Source organism: Procambarus clarkii, chromosome 13 (genome assembly GCF_040958095.1).
Source record: "Procambarus clarkii isolate CNS0578487 chromosome 13, FALCON_Pclarkii_2.0, whole genome shotgun sequence".
Classification (NCBI taxonomy): Eukaryota; Metazoa; Arthropoda; class Malacostraca; order Decapoda; family Cambaridae; genus Procambarus; species Procambarus clarkii.
In genome coordinates this window covers 13,976,491-14,003,160 of record NC_091162.1, presented here as the reverse complement: position 1 = coordinate 14,003,160, position 26,670 = coordinate 13,976,491, and the positions used below count along the sequence as shown (strand labels likewise).

Genomic DNA, 26,670 nt, shown 5'->3' with positions numbered 1-26,670 from the left:
TCTGACGGCATACACAAGCGGGCTGTACATACCCCGCGAATTCTCTCACCATCACTACTCTAACCTCGGTCCCTCTAATTACCACAAGCTTCACAAAGCTTCCTGGCAATACGTTAGTAATCAATAAATATGATATATTTACTCATTATAATGTTGGTGCTGAATGTACAACACGAAAAAACAATTTTAATCTGAAAAAATATCTTTTTATAAAGAAATTAGACGAAAATAAAGAGCTGGTGACGCCAAATCAAGTCGACGATCCAAGCGTCGGTTAGGTTAGGTTAACCTAACCTATCATATTTATTCATTACTAACGAATTGCCAAGAAGCTTTGTGAAGCTTGTGTAGCTTGTGGTAGCTTGCGGTAATTAGACGGACCCCTCTAACCTTAACCAACTCCATCTTAACCAGAATAAAGCAAGGCGTGTGTCTAGCCTGTTAGTACCTAGAACATAGGTCCCGACCTTCCTCAAGGCTCCTACCCATTTTTCTCAAAAGTAAGATAGCGTTGAAGGAGAGAGAGATTATATATATAGTAGGAACAGGTGTGTGGCGAGAACGTCATCAATTATATCCCGTATGCAGAAGATGGAGTTACACGGGCGGCGCTAGTCGTGGGTGACCATCACACACACACACACACACACACACACACACACACACACACACACACACACACACACACACACACACACACACACACACACACACACACACACACACACGCGCGCGCGCGCACACACGCGCGCGCGCGCACACACACGCACACACACACGCACACACACACGCACACACACACGCACACACACACGCACACACACACACACACACACACACGCACACACACACGCACACACACACGCACACACGCGCGCACACACGCGCGCACACACACACACACACACACACACACACACACACACACACACAAGAGGTCATAGATTTAAACTAGCTAAGCACAGATGCCGAAGAAATATAAGAAAATTCACTTTTGCAGAGTGGTAGACGGTTGGAACAAGTTAGGTGAGGTGGAGGCCACGACCGTCAGTAGTTTGAAAGCGTTATATGACAGAGTGCTGGGAAGACGGGACACCACGAGCGTAGCTCTCATCCTGTAACTACACTTAGGTAATTACGCCTTGATCTAATGGTCGAGGACGGGCCGAGACGACGTCGCTTCTCCATTTTTCTGACGGTTTAGTCATCAAGTATATCCCGGCTTGCAGTCTTTGAGTCCAAGCTGTGGTCAAAGGAACTCGAAGGGACGACGGCCTTTTGCCTACCCAAACCCACGACCTCACCAATGTCAGGTGCTGGTAGGGGTGGTCAGGTGACCTTTCTGGATAACAGGCCATAACCTTAATCCACCAGGTACCAGCGTGGTCCTGGGTGTGGCATAGGGCCTCGCATTAGCTGTTCAGCCGGTAAGGACAACAGCTCATCGCCAACTCATCACTGAAAGCCACATATACCTGTGCTCGTCAGGGTACTGGTATTAAATACAGGATTGTGCAGTGGACAGTGCTCCTCACGGGCGATCTTAATAACCTGATCGCCCGCATGATCAGGTTAAGAGCAGCATAGTCGGGTCTGGTAATAACTGGAGCGGTGACCGCGCGGGCAGCCTCGCCTCGGGCCAAGAGGACCTCATTAACCGTAACAGGCTTCAGGTCCCACAATAGTACCCTCCCCCACCCCTCGCATACAACTTGCATAATGTATACGTTATGTAATGTATACGTACAACTTGCTGTATGTATACGTACGTAGATAAGTGACCTGGGGCCAGAATCACGAAGCAGTTACGCAAGTACTTACGAACGTGTACATCTTTCCTCAATCTTTGACAGCTTTCGTTACATTTATTAAAGTTTACAAGCGTGAAAACTTGCCAATCGACTGTTGTTATTGTTATAAACAGCCTCCTGGTGCTTCGGAGCTCATTAATTCTTTAATAATTATAAACAAAGCCTCCAAAGATTGAGAAAAGATGTACAGGTTCGTAAGTGCTTGCGTAACGGCTTCGTGAATCTGGCCTCAGAATGTGTTTGTCAGCACTTACTGTAGTCACAGAGTATATATTAGTATGATACAGTATTCAATCCTAAGCCTTGTAAACACACATACAAATGCATACCAAAAAACAACATGCATCAAAATATTGGTTAAATGTATTACCCTGTGGAAATAAAGGTATAGAACAAAACATACAAAAAGTAGGATCCCTGGATTGTTTCAAGCGTAGGTTAGACATGCATATGAATGAGATTGGCGGGTGGACATAACTAGGAGCTGCCTCGTATGGGCCAACAGGCCTTATGCAGTTACCTTTTTTTTATTTTTTTTTGTTTTTTGTTTTTAGATATATACAAGAGTTGTTACATTCTTGTACAGCCACTAGTACGCGTAGCGTTTCGGGCAAGTCCCTGGAATACGATCCCCGCCGCGAAGAATCGTTTTTTCATCCAAGTACACATTTTACGGTTGCGTTAAACAGAGGCTACAGTTAAGGATTTGCGCCCAGTAAATCCTCCCCTTCCTTCCTTATGTACTTAACACACACAGTAACTCCTATTTACATCCACACACTAGAAGGTGAAGGGACGACGACGTTTCGGTCCGCTCTGAACCATTCTCAAGTCGATTGTGAGAATGGTCCAGGACGGACCGAAACGTCGTCGTCCCTTCACCTAATAGTGTGTGGTCTGGTCAAACTACTTCAGCCACGTTATTGTGACTCACCGCCTGCATAGTAACTCCTATTCACATCCACACACACTCGTTCATACCTAACACACACCTGAAACATAAGATGCAACGTCTATTACATGTTAACCCAGCAATCTCTTCTACGAATCAACAACCCTGTTTCCAAACCAGTATTTACCCAGGTCTCTTCCTAAATCAAAATTTATCCAATTTATATATCCACTCTATCGTGTTCTATTTTGTGTTGATATATTGAATACCATATTAATATCCTTACCCCCCCCCCTCCTTGTTATGGCCAATCATCCACCAGCCTGAAATTACCTGAGGGTCACCATCTATCGTTCTATCTAGTGGCCATGACGGCGGCTTGTCAAAAGTCGCCCATGTTTCCCCAATTACATTCTGAGCGGCAACAACCCCCAATCACCTCGACCTTGACGCTTCGCCTTTTCAAAGAACGTCAATTAAGCTTTTTTTCCCCCAATCTCTTCATATAGGTTTGTAATTTGCGGGATTGGCTTTGACATCCGTCGGTGAACGCGTTCAATGTATTGAACATTCGCCATATTGAACATTCGCCACATTGAACATTCGCCATTTTGAACAATCACCGTACTGTCCATTGTCCAATATGGCGACCAAAACTGTCTTTGGAGGCGCGCGACCAAGCAGCCGACAGCCGTGACCTGAACACTTAGTGCATAAAAGATAACAAAGAGGGGGGGGGGAAGGGGCTCCACCCAGGACCTTTGACCTGAGTGGTCAAAAGGGAAGGGTAGGGGGTGGGGGGGGGAGAAGGGGGAAGGACACATCAGGTAAACTACGCAAGAGTCGAGGGGGAATGAGGCAAAGGGAGGGGGGGTCGGTTGTAAACAAGGGGGGGGGGGGAGGGGGTAAATACCTGTCTTGCCGGTTACTTTAAGGAGGAATGAGGGGGGGGGGAGGGGCCAGTGAGGACAACGTGTAGAATTGCCTGCTGTAATTCACTCGTACGACCTCAAGTTGCCATGCAATCCATAAGAACAAAGGCAACTGCAGAAGGCCTATTGGCCCATACGAGGCAGCTCCTATCTATAACCACCCAATACCACTCATATACATGTCCAACCCGCGCTTGAAACAATCGAGGGACCCATAACCTTTAACGACACTTCAGCAGTTAAGCCATCCAATAACGGTACAAAAACGACCCCTAGCCACTTTCCCGTTTAAGGGAGTGACTACCCCAAAGTAGTGAGAGCATCACAGATGTGCAACAGCTGGGGTGCGACTGAGCCTCTCACACACCTGTTACTGGTGATTAACTACCTCATACACTACAAATGTTCCAAGTAGCACGGGCTATGGTGAGCCCGTAGTGGACTTACCTGGCACAGGAGCGTGACTGGAACTGTCGATCTTCTAGGAAAAAAAAAAAAAAAGCTCTACTTTATCGTATCAATACATATAATTAGCATACTACGAGCATAGTGCTGAAGCCACACCCAGGGACTTTTACACAATAAACTCGCATGCCATTTCAAGGAGTTGCAAACTATGCTTTAAGATTACCTAGGATGTTCTATAGCACTATCACCAAGAATATCTGGCTGTAAGCACGACAGTCGGGAAGAAAGCCTCGTCTATCGGAAGGCCAACTGACACTGGCTTTCGACAGTTTTAAACTGATGGTTCGACTAAATTAAATCAAATTTAAAGCTTTGATTCGTTTCACTGCTCCGACAAGAACCCCAAGACCACACACTAGAAGGTGAAGGGACGACGACGTTTCGGTCCGTCCTGGACCATTCTCAAGTCGAGTGTCAAGGTTCGGTTTACAACCGTCTTGTACCTTTAACCTTATTGGGAGGGCTCAAGTCTATAGACGTATATTTATACATCAATGTAACACTCCAGAAAGATTTCCTGGGGATGACGGCGAGCAACTGGGAAATAGTGAAATTATCCGCTCAAATCCTCAGGAAAAAACACTTGGATAGCCTATCTCAGACGATCCATCAGAAGAGCAAATCAGCAAGAGCCATGGGGGGTGGGGGGTGGAGAGGATTCGAACGTGTTACCAAACTGCTTAAGAGTTTGTTTACACCCGCAGCTCCCAAGAAAACGAGGCCAGCCCCACACACACACACACACACACACACACACACACACACACACACACACACACACACACACACACACACACACACACACACACACACACACACACCACCCGGCATTAACAAACAAAACTTGCCTGCAATGACAAACACCTTCACTGAAACTACTCTCACTCCCAACTGGTGTGTACCATCACTAACTAGCCAGTATGTCGCACATATTCCCTCCAACACCATCACTCAAGGCTTGCATTACCACCGGCGGGAGAAGGTGGAGGACCCGCTACAGAACAAACATTAATAACAACGGGAGAGTGGGACCAACAGCCACTACTGACGTAAAACTTTCATAACCTCACCTTTAACTACAAGAGTAAACATTGACACATGAACGCCGAGGTTGCCAAGTGAACAAAACAAATACAATTATAACTGATAATTACGAAAAAAATAATAATCTCGAGTCAGTTTCCCCAGCAAGTCACCCAAGGCGGACTGGACTATCATACGGCTTCGTTTCCACACACTGGAGCCAATCAGGTCGTTAATCACGACCAGGCACGCAACGGACAACGGGGTCGTCATGGTTACAGCTCACCACCACCTGCACCCACTACCCGAATCGACACCATTTGCGCAAATGCCACGAGCGTGTGCGTGTGGAAGCTGGCCCGCGATCTCGGCTCCAAGTCTGGCCTTGGAGAGACATGTTACATGCGCAGGGCAGGTTCAAAACTCGGATGATCCTTGATGCAACGCTACTTGCAACGGAGAACAAATCAAAATACTGCAACAAGGCCGCGTGACTGCCTGGGAATACGACACACGGCAGCCATGACTGACCAGTTGCCGTGGCGTGGATTTGTGTGCGTGCGTGTGCGGATTTGAGAGTCACGCACACACCCACGTCCCGGCAAACATGCCTGAGCCTACCAGTAACGCTACACCAAGCTGCCCATCACCCCTAAGAAACCGAAGTTATTATAGAACCTATTATACTATGGACGGAAATTATGAAATGTGTGCCATTTTTAAAAAGTTCTTTTGTACTATTTGAACCCTTCAGGAGAATAAACATTCAAACCATTCCAACTTGTTCTAAGCTAAAAAGCAAATTTCCAAGACTAACAATCATAGGTCTAAATTTAGGACGCATATGTGATAAACTAGGCCTAGAAAATCTTGAGTTGTTTGCTTCTTTCTCGAGCCATCTACAAAATAGTCCAAAACGGACTTTGGACGATAAATAAAACCCAAAATGGTGGAACCACAGCAACAATAGACACCATTATTTTTGAAGATGTTGCCATTACCATTACCACTCCTCCATTAAGTTCCTGGCCCGCGGTCTCAGGGGGGCGGCTCAGTGTCAGTATGAGGCTTCCTGATCCCGACAATGCTCATTAAAACAGCGGAAGCTAGTAAACATAAATAATCTTTACAAATAAAGAAAAAGTTTGCAAAAAAGCACACACACGCACGTATGTGAGACCATTACTGTAAAGTGCATCATTAACCAAGAATCGGCACCACGCGAAGCAGAAAGGAAAAAAAAATCTAAAATGATTGAAGCAGCCCCTTGCACTTCCAATAAGACCAAGACCAGAACTAATAACGAATAAACAATGAGGACAAAGTTAAGGAACACCATCTCCCAACCTGAGGAGGAATGATCCCTACATACTTGATATTAAGAGCGACAAGGTTGGCCAGGGGACAGCCTCTTTATAATTAGAAAACCTGACGAGAGGATATGAATACAAAGAGGTTCTGGTATCCTGATTGGATGGATCAGTAGACTACGCTGAAAGGGGTGGTTGGGACCACCAACTTCTAAATGAACAAAACTTGAACGTACGAGATAACACAAGACAGAACACGACACAATGAGTAGAAATTGGATGCGTTTAAGATTTAGGAAAGATCTGGGTAAATACTGGTTCGGTAACAGGGTTGTCGATTTGTGGAACTAATTACCCTGTAACATAATAGAAGTAGGATCCCTTGATTGTTTCAAGCGCAGGTTAGACATATATATATATGAATGAGATTGAGGACTTATTTCAGCCACGTTATTGCGACTCTTCGTCTGCAGACTGGGTACATATAAATAGGAGCTGCCTCGTATGGGCCAATTTACGGGCTGGTTGATACCTGGTTGATACCTGGTTGATGGGGTTCTGGGAGTTCTTCTACTCCCCAAGCCCGGCCCGAGGCTAGGCTTGACTTGTGAGAGTTTGGTCCACCAGGCTGTTGCTTGGAGCGACCCGCAGGCCCACATACCCACCACAGCCCGGTTGGTCCGGCACTCCTTGGAGGAATAAATCTAGTTTCCTCTTGAAAATGTCCATAGGGCTATTCATGCCCGTGCCACCTTTTGGGTGGCTTAATCTTCTTCAATCAATCTATGGGCCAATAGGCCTTCTGCAGTTACCTTCATGCCTAGGTTCTTATATTAGCATGCCATATACAGTCCACTTGACAAGGTTAGGTCCGTCTTCCCAGTAGAGAGGGAGAGGCCCCCCCCCCCCCACCAGGACCAAGGCCATCAAGCCGCCCCAACATCCTGGATAGATCTACCCGCAGGCAAGAAACAATCTCGTTAAGTGTGCGAAGCTGCCGCCAAACTGACAAATCTATCAGCCTGCGAAAATGGTGGCATGAACTAGGAAGACGAGGAGTCACAACGTGGCGGAAATGTTGACCAAACCCACACACTAGAAAGTGAAGGGACGACGACGTTTCGGTCCGTCCTGGACCATTCACAGTCGACTTGAGAATGGTCCAGGACGGACCGAAACGTCGTCGTCCCTTCACTGTCTAGTGTGTGGTCTGGTCACCATAAACTCTGAACATAGAGAGCAACTCAGCAGGTTATAATACTACGCGGGTCCAAGTTAAACCCACCCACTCAAACACCATCTAGATTGATAAAGATTAAGCCACCCAAGAGGTGGCACGGGCATGAATAGCCCGTAAGAACACCATCTACTCCTATAACCCGTTATATACTGCCTATAATGCTAGCCGGCAACCCGTTCCACCACACTATATCTAGCCTGCATCTAAAAATTGATCCAGTTCGTACGCATTGTTTAGGGTTCTTATTCATTGTTTCAAGCGCGGGTTGGACAAGTATATGAGTGGGATTGGGTGGTTATAGAATAGGAGCTGCCTCGTATGGGCCAATAGGCCTTCTGCAGTTACCTTTGTTCTTATGTTCTTATCTCTTCCGGCAATTTCAGAGCTGAATACCATTGATAGTAATCGCTGAATTCACCGAGAACTATGAATGGTGTTCAAGAAACGTGCAACTACTTCAATCATAATGATGTACTACCAGAAATCTTGTCATGCAATGTATCCAAACGTTTCCTTACTATAATTAATGACTGCACATAACTGTACACTTGCCACCCAGTTGAATGGGTGTGTGGAATTAGTAAATAATTAGCTCATTTGCAGATTCAAGTTAATTGGCCTTGTATTGGATGGGGGTTTCATCACCACTCACGGGATGGTTATTGGGTTCATAAAGAGATTCAAAGTAACAAATCACCCCCCCCCCACCAGGGAAGGGGGGGGGCGGAAATCAGCATATTGTATATGCTGATTTTTCAGTCGCATATAGTCCTGGGGACATAAGAACATAAGAACATAAGAACAAAGGTAACTGCAGAAGGCCTATTGGCCCATACGAGGCAGCTCCTATTCTATAACCACCCAATCCCACTCATATACTTGTCCAACCCGTGCTTGAAACAATCGAGGGACCCCACCTCCACAATGTTACGCGGCAATTGGTTCCACAAATCAACAACCCTGTTACTGAACCAGTATTTACCCAAGTCTTTCCTAAATCTAAACTTATCCAATTTATACCCATTGTTTCGTGTTCTGTCCTGTGTTGATACTTTTAATACCCTATTAATATCCCCCCGGTTATGTCCATTCATCCACTTGTAAACCTCTATCATGTCACCCCTAACTCTTCGCCTTTCCAGTGAATGCAACTTAAGCTTTGTTAATCTTTCTTCATATGAAAGATTTCTAATTTGGGGAATTAACTTAGTCATCCTACGCTGGACACGTTCAAGTGAATTTATATCCATTCTATAATATGGCGACCAAAACTGAACTGCATAATCTAAATGGGGCCTAACTAGAGCAAGATATAGCTTGAGAACCACACCAGGTGTCTTGTTACTAACGCTGCGATTAATAAATCCAAGTGTCCGATTTGCCTTATTACGAACATTTATGCATTGATCCTTTTGTTTTAAATTCTTACTAATCATAACTCCCAGATCCCTTTCGCAATCCGACTTCGCAATCACAACACCATCTAGCTCGTATCTTGTAACTCTATCATCATTACCTAACCTCAGAACTTTACATTTATCAGCATTAAACTGCATCTGCCAATCCTTTGACCATTTCAAAACCCTATCTAGATCAACTTGAAGTGATAGTGAGTCCTCCTCCGAATTAATTTCCCTACCGATTTTCGTATCATCGGCAAATTTGCAAATGTTGCTACTCAAACCTGAATCTAAATCATTTATATATATTATAAACAACAGAGGTCCCAGGACAGAGCCTTGAGGCACTCCACTTACAACATTTTCCCACTCTGACTTGATTCCATTTATACTAACTCTCTGTTTCCTTTGGTATAGCCATGCCCTAATCCAGCTTAATATAGCACCCCCAATACCATGAGACTCTATCTTTTTAATCAGTCTTTCATGTGGCACTGTATCAAAAGCTTTGCTAAAGTCAAGGTATACAACATCGCAATCCTTACCACTATCAACTGCCTCAACAATGCTAGAATAAAAAGATAACAAATTTGTTAAACATGAACGGCCATTTATAAAACCATGTTGCGACTCAATTATTAATTTATGTTTTTCAAGATGAAGACGAATTTTATTTGCTATTATAGATTCGAGTAACTTTCCCACAATAGACGTTAGGCTAATTGGTCGATAGTTAGACGCAAGTGATCTATCTCCTTTCTTAAAAACTGGTATCACATTAGCAACTTTCCAAAACTCTGGCACTCTGCCTGACTCTATTGATTTATTAAATATGGTTGACAGTGGGTCACAAAGCTCCTCTTTGCATTCTTTAAGCACCCTGGCAAACACTTCATCCGGCCCTGGGGATTTGTTTGGTTTGAGTTTTACTATTTGTTGAAGAACATCCACCCTGGTAACTGTTAAACTCGTCAACCTGTCCTCGTCCCCACCCACATAGACTTGTTCGGCTGAAGGCATATTGTTAAGTTCCTCTTTAGTAAATACAGATACAAAATATTTATTAAAAATACTACTCATCTCTTCATCACTATCTGTTATTTGACCTGTCTCAGTTTTTAATGGACCTATCCTTTCCCTAGTCTTAGTACGATATAACTGAAAAAACCCTTTAGGATTTGTCTTTGCTTGCCCTGCTATGCGAACTTCATAGTTTCTTTTTGCTTTCCTTATCTCTTTTTTAACATTTCTAACCAGTTGTACGAATTCCTGTTCTAAAGTGACCTCCCCATTTTTAATCCTTTTGTACCAAGCTCTCTTTTTACCTATAAGGTTCTTCAAATTCTTTGTTATCCACTTTGGGTCATTAGTATTCGATCTATTCAATTTGTATGGTATACTACGTTCCTGTGCTTTGTTTAGAATATTCTTAAATAAGTTATATATTGAATCCACATCGAAATCCCCATTTAAGTCACCTATCGCTGGGTTCATGTCTCGCTCCAAGACCTTCCCACACCCCATACCCAAGACTTTCCAATCAATTTGACACAAAAAATTTCTTAGGCTATTAAAATCAGCTTTTCGAAAATCTGGCACTTTAACAGAATTTTCTCCTACTGGTCTATTCCATTCTATGCTAAATCTGATTTCTTTGTGATCACTGCTCCCTAGCTCACTCCCTATTTCGATGTCATTAATTTGCGTTTCCCTGTTAGTTAACACTAAATCTAAAATATTATTTTCCCGTGTTGGTTCCTTAATGTGTTGCGTAAGAAAGCAATCGTCAATTAATTCTAGAAAATCTTCTGCTTCACTATTCCCTGTTTTGTTCAACCAGTTTATTCCGCTAAAATTAAAGTCACCCATGACATAAATACTGTTAGATCTAGATGCTCTAGATATTTCATCCCATAGATGCTTTGCTTCCATTCTGTCTAAATTTGGTGGCCTATATATTACTCCTATTATAATATTATTAGCTTTTTCGTTTAATTCAATCCAAATAGTTTCTGTGTGTGGCTCTGTTTTGATTCCCTCTTTGAGACTACATTTCAAATTGTCCCTAACATATATGGCTACTCCACCTCCTCGTCTAATATATCTATCTGTGTGAAATAGTTTAAATCCATATATTTGATATTCAGCTAATAGTTCTCTATTTTCTACATTCATCCACGTTTCGGTAAGTGCAATAATATCTATTTTTTCTGTGCAGACAAGAGCATTTAATTCGTTAATTTTATTTCTTAGACTTCTACTGTTAGTGTAATATACCCTAAGTGAATTGTTATTTTGCGGACCTTCTCTTTCCCTGGTCGTTTTGCCAATTCCTTTCTCCCACAAACACATACTTTTATTACCTCCTACCTCCAAATCAATTCCCATACCTCTATCTACTAACAGTTTAAACCCAAACAAACACCTCTAACCACTTCTTCTAACGAGTTCGCAACAGCAACAACCCCAGCTCTCGATAGATGCACCCCATCACGAGCATACATTTCATTTCTTCCATAGAAGTGTTCCCAGTTGTCTATGAAAGATATTGCATTTGATTTGCAATATCTTTCCAGCCGGCAATTGACACCAAGTGCCCTCGATATCCATTCATTTCCCACTCCCTTTCTTGGAAGAATGCCACATATGATCGGGATTCCTCCCTTGCTCCTAACTAACTCTATGGCTGTTTTATACCTCTGAATCAGTTCCTCACTCCTAACTCGACCAACATCATTTCCTCCCACGCTAATGCAAATAATGGGATTGTTCCCATTACCAGCCATAATATCATTCATGTTGTTTATAATATCACCAATGCCAGCTCCGGGATAGCAAACCCTTAACCTGTTCCCCCTATCTCTAACACAAAACGTTCTATCCAAATACCTTATCTGGGAATCTCCCACAACTAATGTTTGCTTAGGTACTTCCTTTACCCTCTGAGGGGCCTGCGCTTCCTTTCTCCTCGTTGCTTTCCCTTTTGCGCGATCCACAGTCTCTCCACAGCACTCGTCCTCCAAAACGTCAAATGAATTAGAGGTTGCTATGGCGTTTGAAGGCGGCTTTATCAAAGTCTTCTTAAGGCCCCTGTCTTTCACAACTCTCCAAGACGAGGTCCCTTTACTGCTGGTCTCCTCCTTCGTTACTTCTCGTTGTTCTTTAAGCTGACGCACCTCCTCCCGCAGAAAGTCCAACTCTGTCTTCAGGGCTCCCACTAGAGTCACCAGGTCCTTAACTACAACTTCCATATTGCTATGATAATATAACAACACTCAGGAGCTCCGGTTAACACAACCTCTCACTGTGAATTCACCTGACCGACGAATTCAGGACTATTCAGGCTTGTTCGCATATTGTATATGTATATCAGCATATTGTGACGTACAGGACGTCTAGCGAGTACTGGACGTCAATTTTATAGTACAGCGATCAGTACACCCGCGGAATTTCGATATTCCCTTTCATAATTATGAAGAAATCACAGCACATAGGGTTGCCAAAGCGGTGTAGTGGGGAGGAGGTAGTGGGAGGGTTGGGGGTATGGGGGGGGGGGTCGAGGCAGCAAGACTGAACGGTAACTGAAGCATTTGGTAATACAGAGGGGGGGAGGGGGGACGCCTAGCCTCCAGATATACCAAGGGCGCCACAACACGCTTACACCGGTCCTGCCCACACCACAAAAAATGATCTTGCCGACAGACAAAAGCTTTTATTCTAACCGTTCTCTTGCCATTGTGGGGTGCGCTTAACAACACTGCAAGTGGCACTTTTCTAGTTTAGTCATTTAGTATGCCTGCCTAGCCCGTAGGTGGGAGGGAAGGGAAGTAGGGGCAGTGGAAAGGGTTGCTGATGTACATAATGGGTCCAGGAACAACCCCACCAGCCCATCGTCACTAAAATGCTGTACTGAATTGCCCGAACCTAACCTAACTGAGGATCCACGAACAGAAGCTGAACATCACGTTAATTTTGCAAGTCTCTGATTTTTAGTCCATTGGTTTTTGGCCTTTGGGGGCCTTATACCTCAAAACGCAATGTACTGTTCCAGAGGTTGGGTTGACCCCACAGTTAGTTCACCTCAGCAAGTAGAGCTCGTGAAGCCAGATCACACGTTTTGTCCCTGTAAAAATGCTGGATTTCTAAAGGGAGCCTAGATGGACTATGCGTAAAGCCACTAATACGCAAAGCGTTTCATGAATGATGTGAAAAAAATATATCCCCACCCCCCAACTCAACCCATACGAGTGTTTAAAACACCTACGGCAGGATTTTCGTATATTTTCTTGTAAACACTTAAATGATTAAACAAAATCCAATATTACGTAGTGATATTGGTGGGCCTCGAGTACCTGTCTCCTGCACCACCAGCAGACAGCCCTTCTGCGGCTAGTATGGATATCCTCTTCCAGTCCAGTCATGTTACCCTCGGTGGGTCACTGAGGACATGCGAGCCCACCCACTCCCAATACACTGATCCTCACAGCTATAGTTTGTATTTATCTATATATACAAGAAGGTATATTGGGTTGTGAGAGTACATAATATCGGTGTTCTTACTGCATTTTTGCAAAGCCACTATAACACACACACACACACACACACACGATGCTAAAATTATGAGAAGGATTAAAACAGAAGAGGACTGTTTGAGGCTTCAAGAAGACCTAGACAAGCTGAAGGAATGGTCGAACAAATGGTTGTTAGAGTTTAACCCAACCAAATGTAATGTAATGAAGATAGGTGTAGGGAGCAGGAGGCCAGATACAAGGTATCATCTGGGAGAGGAAATTCTTCAGGAGTCAGAGAAGGAAAAAGACTTGGGGGTTGATATCACGCCAGACCTGTCTCCTGCAGCACATATCAAGCGGATAACATCAGCGGCATATGCCAGGCTGGCCAACATACGAACGGCATTCAGAAACTTGTGTAAAGAATCATTCAGAACTTTGTATACCACATATGTCAGGCCAATCCTGGAGTATGCAGCCCCAGCATGGAGTCCATATCTAGTCAAGGATAAGACTAAACTGGAAAAGGTTCAAAGGTTTGCCACCAGACTAGTACCCGAGCTGAGAGGTATGAGCTACGAGGAGAGACTACGGGAATTAAACCTCACTTCGCTGGAAGACAGAAGAGTTAGGGGGGACATGATCACCACATTCAAGATTCTGAAGGGGATTGATAGGGTAGATAAAGACAGTCTATTTAACACAAGGGGAACACGCACAAGGGGACACAGGTGGAAACTGAGTGCCCAAATGAGCCACAGAGATATTAGAAAGAACTTTTTTAGTGTCAGAGTGGTTGACAAATGGAATGCATTAGGAAGTGATGTGGTGGAGGCTGACTCCATACACAGTTTCAAGTGTAGATATGACAGAGCCCGATAGGCTCAGGAATCTGTACACCTGTTGATTGACGGTTGAGAGGCGGGACCAAAGAGCCAGAGCTCAACCCCCGCAAACACAACTAGGTGAGTACAACTAGGTGAGTACACACACACACACACACCTAGACATGTTGACACCCACACCAACATGCACACACAATGTTAACTCGCCATCACCCACCCATGTGCTCTCTCACACCCAGACATTCTCACTGGTGAACGGAGCTACCAGGAGAAGGCGTCAAGCCATTACAAATCTCGCTGATGAGTAAAAAAATGTCGATTCCCCCCCCCCCCCCCCACTTCCAATTTTCAGGGATGACTCGCCGCTTTATCAGACAAGTTAATCGACATCTCACGCCCTCCCTTCTTCTAGAACAGTGTGTATGATCTCCAATGGTCACAATACCTTTGTCGCAACAACCCCCCCGACCTTCCACTACCCCCATCTCAAGTCTTATTTCCAAGCCTCGCCCCCCACCCTTCCCCCAAGCCGGCTCCTGGTCCCTCCAGCGCAAGACGACACCCGCCTCAGCTCCGCCTGCCAAACACTTGAAAATGAGGTCAGCCGGTCACTGGCTCGCTCTTGCAAGTGTGTCACTGTCACTTGTATTTACATTACATATTTTATATTTACATTGCATATTGGGAGTTATATTTACATTGCCTATTAGGCTGACATTAAAATGAACACACTTGCACGTCTCATACCCTGGCCAGCCTTCAGTACTTGTTCGTTGTAGCCGATATATCCGGAAGCAGTGAAGCCAAACTAGTGGGCGAAACGCCCCATGACCGGGCGCAGAAACCTTATCATAACATCTCTTACATCTTACGTTGTCTCTAATTCAAAGGCCATAAATGTTACCCCCATGTCTTTCTGTAAATAACCCTAACTGTTGGCCTACATATTGGCGCATTACCTTGATTTGCGGAACCTATTACCGGGTATGGTTATAGGCGTAGTGATCGCTTGATTGTTACAAGCGTAGGTTAGACATGTATATGAATGGACTCAAGGGGGATATTCATAGTGCCTGGTCCGCCACGTATGGGGCCAATAGGCGTTCTGCAGTTTCCTTAATGGTTATGTTCTTTAATAGCATTGTTACGGCGCATGATAACGTATTTCTCCTGTATTAACTAAGCCTATAGACTACAATGACGAGTGTAATGAGCCTCTAACCATTAATGCCTAAATAATCCTTCTGACCACAAACCTCAGGTGCACAACTAAGAGATTGAAATAACAACAAATCCACAAGGGCCGTGATGACGGTTCGAACCTACACCACGGGATGTTCCCAGCTGCACCTTAGTGAATTGATATATCACGCTATTGTGATGCGTACATTGAAATACGTTTATAGGCATAAACACACGCAAAAGTATGACGTAGCGCAAGCTATTCTCACTCCGTTCAGTATAACGTGTTCATATTATTATATATATATATATATATATATATATATATATATATATATATATATATATATATATATATATATATATAGAAAGCAAACACCATTGTTGATAAAGATTGGTACAGGCAGAGACTGTCATGGATCCACACAGAGAAAGCTGCAGTCACCACTAAATTACACCTCCGCTGTGCCGTCGGCAGACCGTTCATATTGCTCAAACTCAAGGTAATTATCCAAACTAACCACGTTATGGCTTGTCACAACCCACCGCAATATACGACTAATATATATCAGCTTAACTGGTAAACATCGCAGCCTAGCGAGCAGACTCAAACGCTTCGTGTACATACCGGTGTCAAAACAATGTCACAAAATATTACAATTAGAATGATTACTAAATGCAGAGTACCGAGAGGAGTCAGCGTATTTATATACTAAACGACCTTATAACAGTCTACTATTGCACAATTAAACAACGTACTTTTGCAATACAATCCATTACACAGCTGGCTGCGTTTTTACTCTGCGCGCACATCACCAGTCTAATGCCTGTGTAATATATATCCACTGTTTCTCCATGTATCCACTGTTTCTCCATGTATCCACTGTTTCTCCATGTATCCACTGTTTCTCCATGTAGCCACTGTTTCCGGTAACAGCCGTGACACGTATCAAAATAAAATGAAAATTGGTATATGTAAAATGATGTGGTAATATTAAATTTTCCTCCCGTATTCATTGACATAGTTCCTGTAGCCAAGCAGAATACTGCCTGTCATATATTACGTAATGCGAATTTAAAATGCACACACACGAAGAATAAACAGCAACGTGATCATTACGATATCTAGCTGTCATTGTTGGTAGTCAACTACTTGTGGAAGCGGCAGCACTAATTATTAATGGTTTAGGCTACCTGGACAGAACATCAAAGTTGATAAGCATCTGATTCGAGAGGCGTGACAATTGGTAGATAAACTGCACCCAATTTATTCTGAAGGAAATGGTACATGCAAATTTATATATCTGGTCGTTTAGAAATTTGTTGTAATTCGTGCAAGATAAATTACTTAAAGGGAACCGGAAAGCAGCAGCAACTAAAGAGGGGTGGAAGGGATGGAACTTTATCAGGAGAAAGCGCCGAGTCATTACCACTATATAGCACTTGGAAGGGATCAGGATAAAGATTTGGGATGGGACGAAAGGGAAGGAATGGTGCCCAACCACATAGACAGTCGGGGATTGAACGCCGTCCTGCATGAAGCGAGATCGTCGGCTCTACCATCCAGCCCAAGTGGTGGAGTCGGATGGAAGAAGCAGCAGCTAAGAAGTTTTGAGGGTAGGGTGGAGGAAGATAAGGGAGGAGGTGGAGGAGGAAGATGATAAGGGAGGAGGTGGAGGAGGAAGGCAAGAGAGGAGGTGGGGGTGAATAACTTTACACTAATCTCAATCTTACCTTATCAAGCACTACACCCAAGCCACTTCAAGTTGACAATAAACACTCGAGATTGTCTTGTGTGAATGTCCTCACTGCTTACTCACCACACACTAAACTTGTGTACAGAACAGTGGGTCCCAACACGGGGGTCCACAAGCTCTTACAATTTCATCTTCCTGATGCCAATAAGTGGATTTGGAATAAATTTTCATATAGGTGTAAAAGCATAAAAAAAATAACTGCAAGTGAAGAAAATGGTCTTGAGGAACGTTTGTGTGACATCTCACTGAGGTTGTTTCATTCGGTACAACTTTACAAACTTCATTGCATGTGAAAAGCGAATACCCAGAACTGGCATATTAAGTACCGAGATATTCAATGACATTGCCCACTATTGTACAAATGTATGCAAGTAGGCTTTCTCCCAGCTGTTTTAGAAAATGAAAATGCAGAACCAGGGTGAATGTGGAACCTGATCTATAACTATGATACAATAATGTCAACAAAGCAGCTTCAACCATCTCATTAAACTAACCAGGGTTTTTTAAATACTGAAATTTATTTAACTGCATAATCAGTTACATATATATCTCTCAGTTGAAAGACTTAACTTTTAAACCAAGTTTTTTTTTAAATCGGCTTATTGAGTAGGCAGACCTTTAAAAATACAGGGATCCATGGCATCAACCAGGCTGTGACTCAAACATCAGGCTGCGAGCAGCCGCGTCCAACAGCCTGGTTGACCAGTCCAGCAACTGACGACCGGGCCGCGGGGACGCTAAGCCACGAAATCATCTCAAGGTATGGTAAAAATAATTTAACTACGAGGTGGTCTTGGCAGTGAATGGGTTTGGAACCATTAGTATAGAATGGAAGAGAGTGGGTTATGAAAAAAAGGGGATAAGAGAGGAGGAAGGTAAGGGGATAAGAGAGGAGGAAGGTAAGGGGATAAGAGAGGAGGAAGGTAAGGGGATAAGAGAGGAGGAAGGTAAGGGGATAAGAGAGGAGGAAGGTAAGGGAATAAGAGAGGAGGAAGGTAAGAGAAATGAAGGACCAGAGTAAAAGAGGAAATTTGAGTAAATTTAATGCACAAATCAGAATTTAGTTTAGAGGCACATAAGGTGCAAAGATTCTGACCTTTCCCCTCTAGCGCCCACAGGATGGGCAATAAATGAACAATATCAAAATGGTGCAAGAAAATAGAATTTTGCTTGGATGTTTACAAAGCACACAACTGCAAATAAATATTGCGGACCAAAAACAATCATCAGACCATAACACATTAAGGAGTGCTGAGGCCTCACACACGCATACCCAGCAGCTGATAACACTTCAGTAACATATCTTGCCTTATCAAAACTACGTTACAGACATAACCACACCCAGCCAGCCTTATCTTCTCAATTAACAGCGGTCAGTGCTAAATACCATAATGACCCAATGATAAATGACAAAGAGATTAAATACATTCACAACTATTCGGTCTCTGGGTAGGCCACCTTTAAATTCATAAATATTCGAGATTTAGGTACAGAGATAAGCACTGGGTTGCGTGTCTTAATTGAACCCTTGACCCAGTAATGACCATCATACCTGAAAAAATACCAACTTGATCCTAACAGTAGATTATGCAACAATTGTCCAATAAAAAGTAAGCAGTGGCTTTCAAGAGCCACCATTATTACAGTCATATCGGTCTAAGGTTTGACCTAGGAAAACAAAAATGATGAGAAACCAAATTCAAATAAATTTAGTTTTCTTTGTCTTCTGCAGCGAATATGTTTCCTCAACAGTAATGCTTTATTTCTATAAATTTCCCATTTAAATCTCTGAATGACCCTAAATAAAATACCCTAAATTAAATCAAGCCAAGCAGACTCTTAGATAATCTGAAGCAGAGTTTCCAAGAGTGAATATCTTAAATAAATTACATAATGATGGCAAATCAGCATATGCTATCAGTGACCTTGTGTACAAGGTGGTAGAGTCGGTTCATTCTTAACTTGCAATCGGGAAGGCTGGGTTCAAATCCCTGGGAGCACAGAAAAGGTTGAGGGGGAAGGCCCATTTACTATTGCCTAATGTCCTGTTCATCTAGTAGTACATAGGTATCCAAGGTCTGAATTTGTTGTGGGATTACACCCTGGGCCACCCACCCAAGCACACCCAGAGGGTCCGTCTAATTACCACAAGCTACCACAAACTACACAAACTTCAGAAAGCTTCCTGACAATACGTTAGTAATGAATAAATATGATATATTAAGTTAGGCTGACCTAACCTAACCTAACCTAACCTATCCTAACCTAACTTAACCAAACCTAACCAAACCTAACCTAACCTAACCGAAGCTTGGATCGTCGACTTGATTTGGCGTCACCAGCTTTTTATTTTCGTCTAATTTCTTTATAAAAAGATACTTTTTCAGATTAAAATTATGTTTTTTCGTGTTGTACATTCAGCACCAACATTATAATGAGTAAATATATCATATTTATTCATTAATAACGTATTGCCAGGAAGCTTTCTGAAGTTTGTGTAGTTTGTGGTAGCTTGTGGTAATTAGACGGACCGCACCCAGATACACCAGGGGTCTGGTACACCCACACCAGGGGTCTGGTACACCCACACCAGGGGTCTCTTACACCCACCCAAGCACACTCATATGTGAGGTTTGCTAACATCAGTGAGTCAGTAATTCAACCTTGGGGGTCAGAGGGACATCATAAGCCTAACATGTATAAAGTATACACACTGACTGCCTGTCCCAACAAAATTATTATAATGAATGACAAGCCTCCTGTGCTACTGGAATGGTATACTACACCTTTTTATTTATTTTGGAAAATAAATTGTCCCAATCTCTGTGCCTCGTAGAAATAGATTTCAGATAAATATGCAGAAAGAAAATTGCATATATAGGTTAGGCAACAGTTAAAATATGTCAAGAGTGTTATCAAACTGAATTAGTTTAAATGCACCATCACTTTAGCATAAAAATTACCAATTGATTCACAGAAGTCATGGATTTTATTCTTAAGTGATGAAATTTGAGACCTGCAGTAAGAACAAAGAATTGTACAAAGATACCCAGCATCAATCATGAACACAATGCACACTTCATTCAGCATGCAAAAGATAACACACATCATACTGCCAGTGCTTTAAATGAATTAAATAATATTCCCATAGATGACATGGGCATCATATCTACAGTGATTCGTGCAGCAGATCCGAGAGAGACTTTGGCATTGTGCCACGGCAGATGCATCTTTGAATCAGCTAGGTCTATAATACATTACACAACACTGAGCATTACATTGATACGGTTGTGGGGAATGTGGGCATAAGAAGTGGGTGCTGCAGAATCACATGCCACAGTAACCTTGTCCAAGATCATAAAAGTAAGACTGTGGTCTATAGAGGATAAATCTTCCCCATAGCCATGTAATGGAGTGTCGAAGCAGAATTCTCATTTAAATTAATTGAGCAAGTATGTTGATGGGTATGTTGGAGCTGTTATTTGTTGCTGGACAGCTACAGTTTCTACTAAGCAATGTTGCACATCATTCGACTGTGCACATCCCTGTGCTTATTATGTCTAGATGATAGAATTCCCGGAGAAAGCTTTAATTTTCTGCAATATGGATTTTCATTAAAAAGTGACAAACATCTTGAGAACATGTATACATCACCAGAGTGGCACAGTACCTTTTTCTAACCCAAAAAGTTTCACAAACATGCAAGGTATATTTAAACCCTGAAGAGTGGGAATGGGACCAAGAAGACGAGACTTTAGGCAAGGCCAGAGACTTTGTAGCCAGCTCGAGAATATTGAGACAGTTGTTAAAGAGACACGAGGAAATGGAGAGCACAAGTCATTGAGTACGAAACTATGAACATCTGTTCCCTGTGGTTTGTATTACAAAAAAAAGTGAAACCACTAAATTACAGAGATAAGCAACCACATGAAAGCTTTGATAATCTACAGAGGCAGTTCAGGAGGAAGACCAACCACAATATTACTGAACAGCAAATAAACCGCTATGAAAACTACCAGAATATTAATACTGAACAATATAACCACACAGCTAATCTAAACTATTTATGCTATTCTGAATGAATGATTTTTTTCATATCCAACGTATTAAAAGATTTGCACATTTTAACATTATAACATTAACTTTACCTGTACATTATACATACCAATATAATGCCTGCAGCAATTTCAACATTTAAACTATTTTGTCACAGCCAAGAGTGCAACATTATTTATTCCCAGATGAAGACAAACTAAGGTGCACGCGCACACACACTAGTGAAAGTGACAAACTGTATGGAAATTTAGTTTTATTAATGTATAAAGAAGTTTTCCTTGCATTTCATAACTACAGTATTAGACAGTACAAGCATCACAAAACTCTGCCATATCATTAAACAATATATGCAAGGTTGAGAAATTGCTTGAAATAGCGCAATCTGCCAAGAGGTTGACAAAAATAATGGTCAGGTCCGAAAACAAAGACCACCGGTACATCAACAACTCCACATTCAGAGGAGCTGAAGTTTATCAGACATGAACAATTGCACTTGCTGTACAAAAAATATTTCAAACTACAGAACATTGTACCACACAGCTTACATGCAAACAAAGGTAGCATTAGGCCTAGCTATAACACTGCCATGTGACTTTTGGATATTATAAAAAGCCTAATACTGTACAGTATATGGTCAAGGTAGTAAGAAAAAAGCTTTTAAAGACTATCCCTATTATAATGTAGTAATTGACTAAGAAAAGGAAATGGTAATTTACATATTAAATGAACAATTTAGCCTACATTAGACTAGATTTAATTTGTAAGTGCGGTAGGCCTAGTAGTTTGAATTTTCATAAGTGTCATTACAATAAAATTCAAAATGCTACCAGATTTATCATAATTGGATAATTTAATTTACCAATTCTGCAAGAAATTATTTGGCTCTTTAAATGTTCTTTTAAAGTATAATATTTAATGTAAAATGTGTCTTTCAACAATTAGATAACTTGCCACTGTAAAAATGAAATGGCAATATTAAAATAAAGTGCCACATCAATATTTAAACAATTACAAAAATTAATTTAAGCCCAATTTTAAATTGAGCATTAGTTAGGTTCCTAGCACTGAATAATGCTACAGGAAAAATTACTGATATACGAGCCAACATTAAAATACTGGTTCCATAATATATCAAAATGGTCCCCCTCCCCCCCCTTGTCGGAGACAGCCTATTAAGCTCATTGAGGTCCCACCTAAGACAATGACTGACCAATCCCAAGAGAAATATTATTATTTATATTATATATATATTTTTTTTTTAACCACCTCTATAAAACTGGACTGCAATGATACCTTGTAAGCAAACCCAAATATCAGGTAAGATCTGAATGACTAGTTGTGAAAGGTCATCCACAATCATGATGTGCATTGTTCTAACTCTCTAATTTTTATAGATTAATTAAAGATATATAACTGTCATGAATTAAAGGGTCACGGTAGTACAGCCGGGTTTGTTCTCGATGCACAATCAAGAATACCAGGTTCAAATCCTGGGCGGGACAGAAATGGATGGGCACATTTTCTTTCATCTAATGCCTCTGTTCACCTAGCAGTGAGTAGGTACTCAGGAGTTAAGTCAGCTTATTAAGGGTTTGCATCCTGGACGGGATCAGTAATTCAGCCTTGAACCTCGATATAAGTCTACCTGTATGAATACACACTGGCTTCCTGTCCCCCAACACAATGAATTAGTTAATTATTAAATGTATATTACAATGCACGAAAATAATGTTTGTTTACAAACAATTTTAATCAATGGGAGCAAGTCGCATAGTACTGCACTAGATATCAAACCAGCCTCCAAAAATTGTAGTTCCTAATTTAGTACATGTCTATATAAGTACTATACTAAGCCTAGAAGAGATTACCTATGGTTGTAGGTTTTCTCTGGACCTCTACAAAATTAATGGAAAATATGGACAGTTTCAGGTAAAAGTTAAATTGTGTACTATCACTAATAATAAATAAGTAATATTTTTTTATGACAAGTTGTGAGAACACCTTACAGGCAACTGTATCCAGTTGCCTGTAGATAATAAAATTTTTATAGCATAATAGAAATGCAGAGATTACATGCCTTCTGTGGTTAACAAATTGACCTTAAATTTGCTGTCTAGTAAACATGACTTTAAAAACAACCATTACCACCTAACTACATGTTACTTTAGCTAAATCTCATAATATGTACAGTAATATAATACAAAACATGTAACAGTAAGCACAACATTTTGGCTTTTGGAAAATATCAATACACAAGACTACACTTCTTAAACAATGGTCATCATAATTCTATCTTATGTAATCCTGTATTAGATTCCATGTTACCTGCATTGGCCTAACTTGTAGGTGTAGAATACAGTAGGTGTTACTGCCCTTGTATTCGTTCATAGTTTAGATATGTCTAAGTCTTGGTTGTTCCATTTTTCAAGTGAACAGTTTTAGATGTAGCAGATTCTTTATAGATTAAGAACTAATTGGAAAGTATTAAGGCCCTACATGGTGAAGACACAACTGAGCACTTCACTTTGACTAATACATAGTCTTACAAGATGTCTGCAGACATGTCATAAAAATCAGAGGCAACAAATACTTAAATATTTACAATTTCACAAATTGTAAATATTCTGGGACTAGAGAATATCTTTTAGCTCATGAACTTGGCAAACATAACGAGATAATTTTGTATTATTACAAAAATCGACACCAGCACATAGTAATGGTGGCCAGACCTATAGAGAGTGTTATGGTCTTACAAAATAAAGCTGCGAATAAACGTTTTGTCTGGAAGCGAATTCCAAACCAGAGTATCATACCTTCCGTAACTTGCCTAGGAATATTCATAATACTTATGAATATTCCTAGGTATGACCTGTGTGTGTTAATTACTCAAAGCAATTAACACAGATAGGTCATACTATACAATTTCCAATGTCAGGGGGCACGAAGCCTGTAGCAAGGCTTATGAACTAGAGTAATTATCAAAAAGAAGGCACAAAACTGGGGAATCAAGTAGCACCAGAGATATCACTTCTCCCTCCCCCCCCCCCCCCAAGGTTTATCCCATGAATGCAACCCATCACAGTTGCCTAGCTCCTAGATAACTATTTACTGTTAGGTGACCAGCGGTACCAGGTGAAAGGAAACACGCTCAAACGTTTCTGTCCTCGCCGGAGATCCACATTTGTGATCATGCTAGGGAAGAAAACTCATGGATAACGCTTCTGCATGGAGGATACTGGATATTTTAATGGCAAAAACACAATCCCGGATCATACCTGAGCACCGGCTGACAGCAGAACCAGCACCACAGTCACGCTCCTCCACGCCATGGTTAGTCGAATTCTTCGGGCTCTGATAAGCCCCCTGTGCTCACACTGGGCTCCAGAAGATGCTTTAACGTTTGAACCACCGGAAAAAGGTATCTTCTCTAGTGATGAGCCCACAATAGTCTCCACCCCACTTAGTGTGAGCTCTTGCGAGGATATTCAGTCGTCTCCCTCCGTTCCACAAACTATCAGACTGAACTAACAGGAATTTCCCATAGATATGACAAGAGAGAAAGAGCACCCAGCACCAGCAACCCTCGTACGTCCACCCTCCTCGATGGCTTGAGCCACTCTGAGCCACGACCCACAACAATGTCGCTGGTGCCACGTCTTCGCAGCCTTGCGCAACTGCCAAATCTCGCTACAGCACCATCAGGATATCCATACAAATATATACACAATTAGTCTCAAATCCTCACTATTTTTTTGTATAGCTATTTTATCTTTTACGGCTCATAAGGAAAACTTAATAGTGTTAGGTAGCCGAGATCTTCTTTACTCACAGAGCAAACTAGAAGACTGTTCAGGTAATTGGTTATTGAGTGTAGTTGGCAGCTAATATGGCACTTCCGCTTTAGCCGGAAGGCCGCAACAGGTACCAGTCAACAATAATATTTCCTGGGTCGACGAAGGTCAAGAAAGTTATGCGAGATTCTCTATAGACTACCCTATTGTGACTGTGTTTACTATTTTTGGTTGACTCGTGCTCCATCATTTCAAGATATATTATATAAACATTTATATAAACTCTGATGTGTTCCATCTTATATAAAATCTTAAGAATTGCTGTTTATTTATTCAGGAATTGCAGACAGTCCTGGAAAGTCTACGTCAACTCCCATATTCATTTCATTTACTTGGCATCCTGTCCTCAGACCATGTCCGTTCTCTCCAGCGGTCGACCCCAAAGACGCGTTCATCAATTTTAACATTATGTTCATTCAAAACAGAACTTTTCTCAAATATAAATTAATATTATTATATATTAGCATATTGTGCATATTTAGGCACTGGTTAGGTTAGGTGTTTAGGTTCTGTCGCTGATTATTTGTATTTAGTACGTGGGTAAAGCATTTCAACCCGTCCTCGACTCAAGTCCATTACATTCAGCGGTCGACCCCACAGACGCATTCATAAATTTTAACATGCTGTTCATTCAAAACGGGAATTTTCTCAAGTATAAATTAATATTATAATATATTGGCATATTGTGTATATATAGGCATAGGATAGGTTAGGTCAGGTGTTTAGCTTCTGTTGACGATTATTTGTATTTGTAGTACGTGGGTGAAGCATTTATCAACCCATCCTCGACTCAAGTCCATTACATCCAGCGGTCAACCCCACAGACGCATTCATAAATTTTTACACGCTGTTCATTCAAAACGGGAATTTTCTCAAGTATAAATTAATATTATAATATATTAGCATATTGTGTATATAGAGGCATAGGATAGGTTAGGTTAGGTTAGGTTCTGTTGGCGATTATTTGTATTTGTAGTACGTGGGTGAAGCATTTACAGCGTTGTGATTCGAACAAAATTCGTCAGTGAAGCCCTTGTTCCGGAATTGTTCGAACGAAATCAGTTGAGGCGTGTGTAAACCGTTTTTCATTCATAAACACCTGGGGGTTTGGCGGGTGCATGGAATCACTTTTGGGTCTTTGTTTGGAGCACGGGCTGGACTCACAGCTTATTTCGTTCGAACACTTCCGGAACAAGTGCTTCACTGACGAATTTTGTTCGTACCACAATGTTATAAATGATTTACCCACGTACTACAAATACAAATAATCGTCAACAGAACCTAAACACCTAACCTAACCTATGCCTATATATGCACAATATGTTAATATATTCTAAAATTAATTTATATATGAGATGATTCCTGTTTTGAATGAACAGAATGTTAAAAATT

The 26,670-nt window shown here is 41.7% G+C and overlaps 1 protein-coding gene across 2 annotated transcripts in view; it reads right to left on the bottom strand.

The window, feature by feature from the left end:
• Nucleotides 1-25,049, bottom strand: part of LOC123757151 (Niemann-Pick type C-1a) — an 84,880-nt gene extending 59,831 nt beyond the window's left edge. Inside the window, exon 1 of one of the 2 annotated variants that reach the window (XM_045740599.2) lies at nt 24,703-25,049. In XM_045740599.2, coding sequence (XP_045596555.1) covers nt 24,703-24,756 — 54 coding nt within the window. In that variant the 5' untranslated portion in view covers nt 24,757-25,049. The remainder of the gene's footprint in view (nt 1-24,702) is intronic. The other variant, XM_045740600.2, reaches the window with a different exon arrangement.
• Between the last annotated feature and the right edge of the window lie 1,621 nt (nt 25,050-26,670).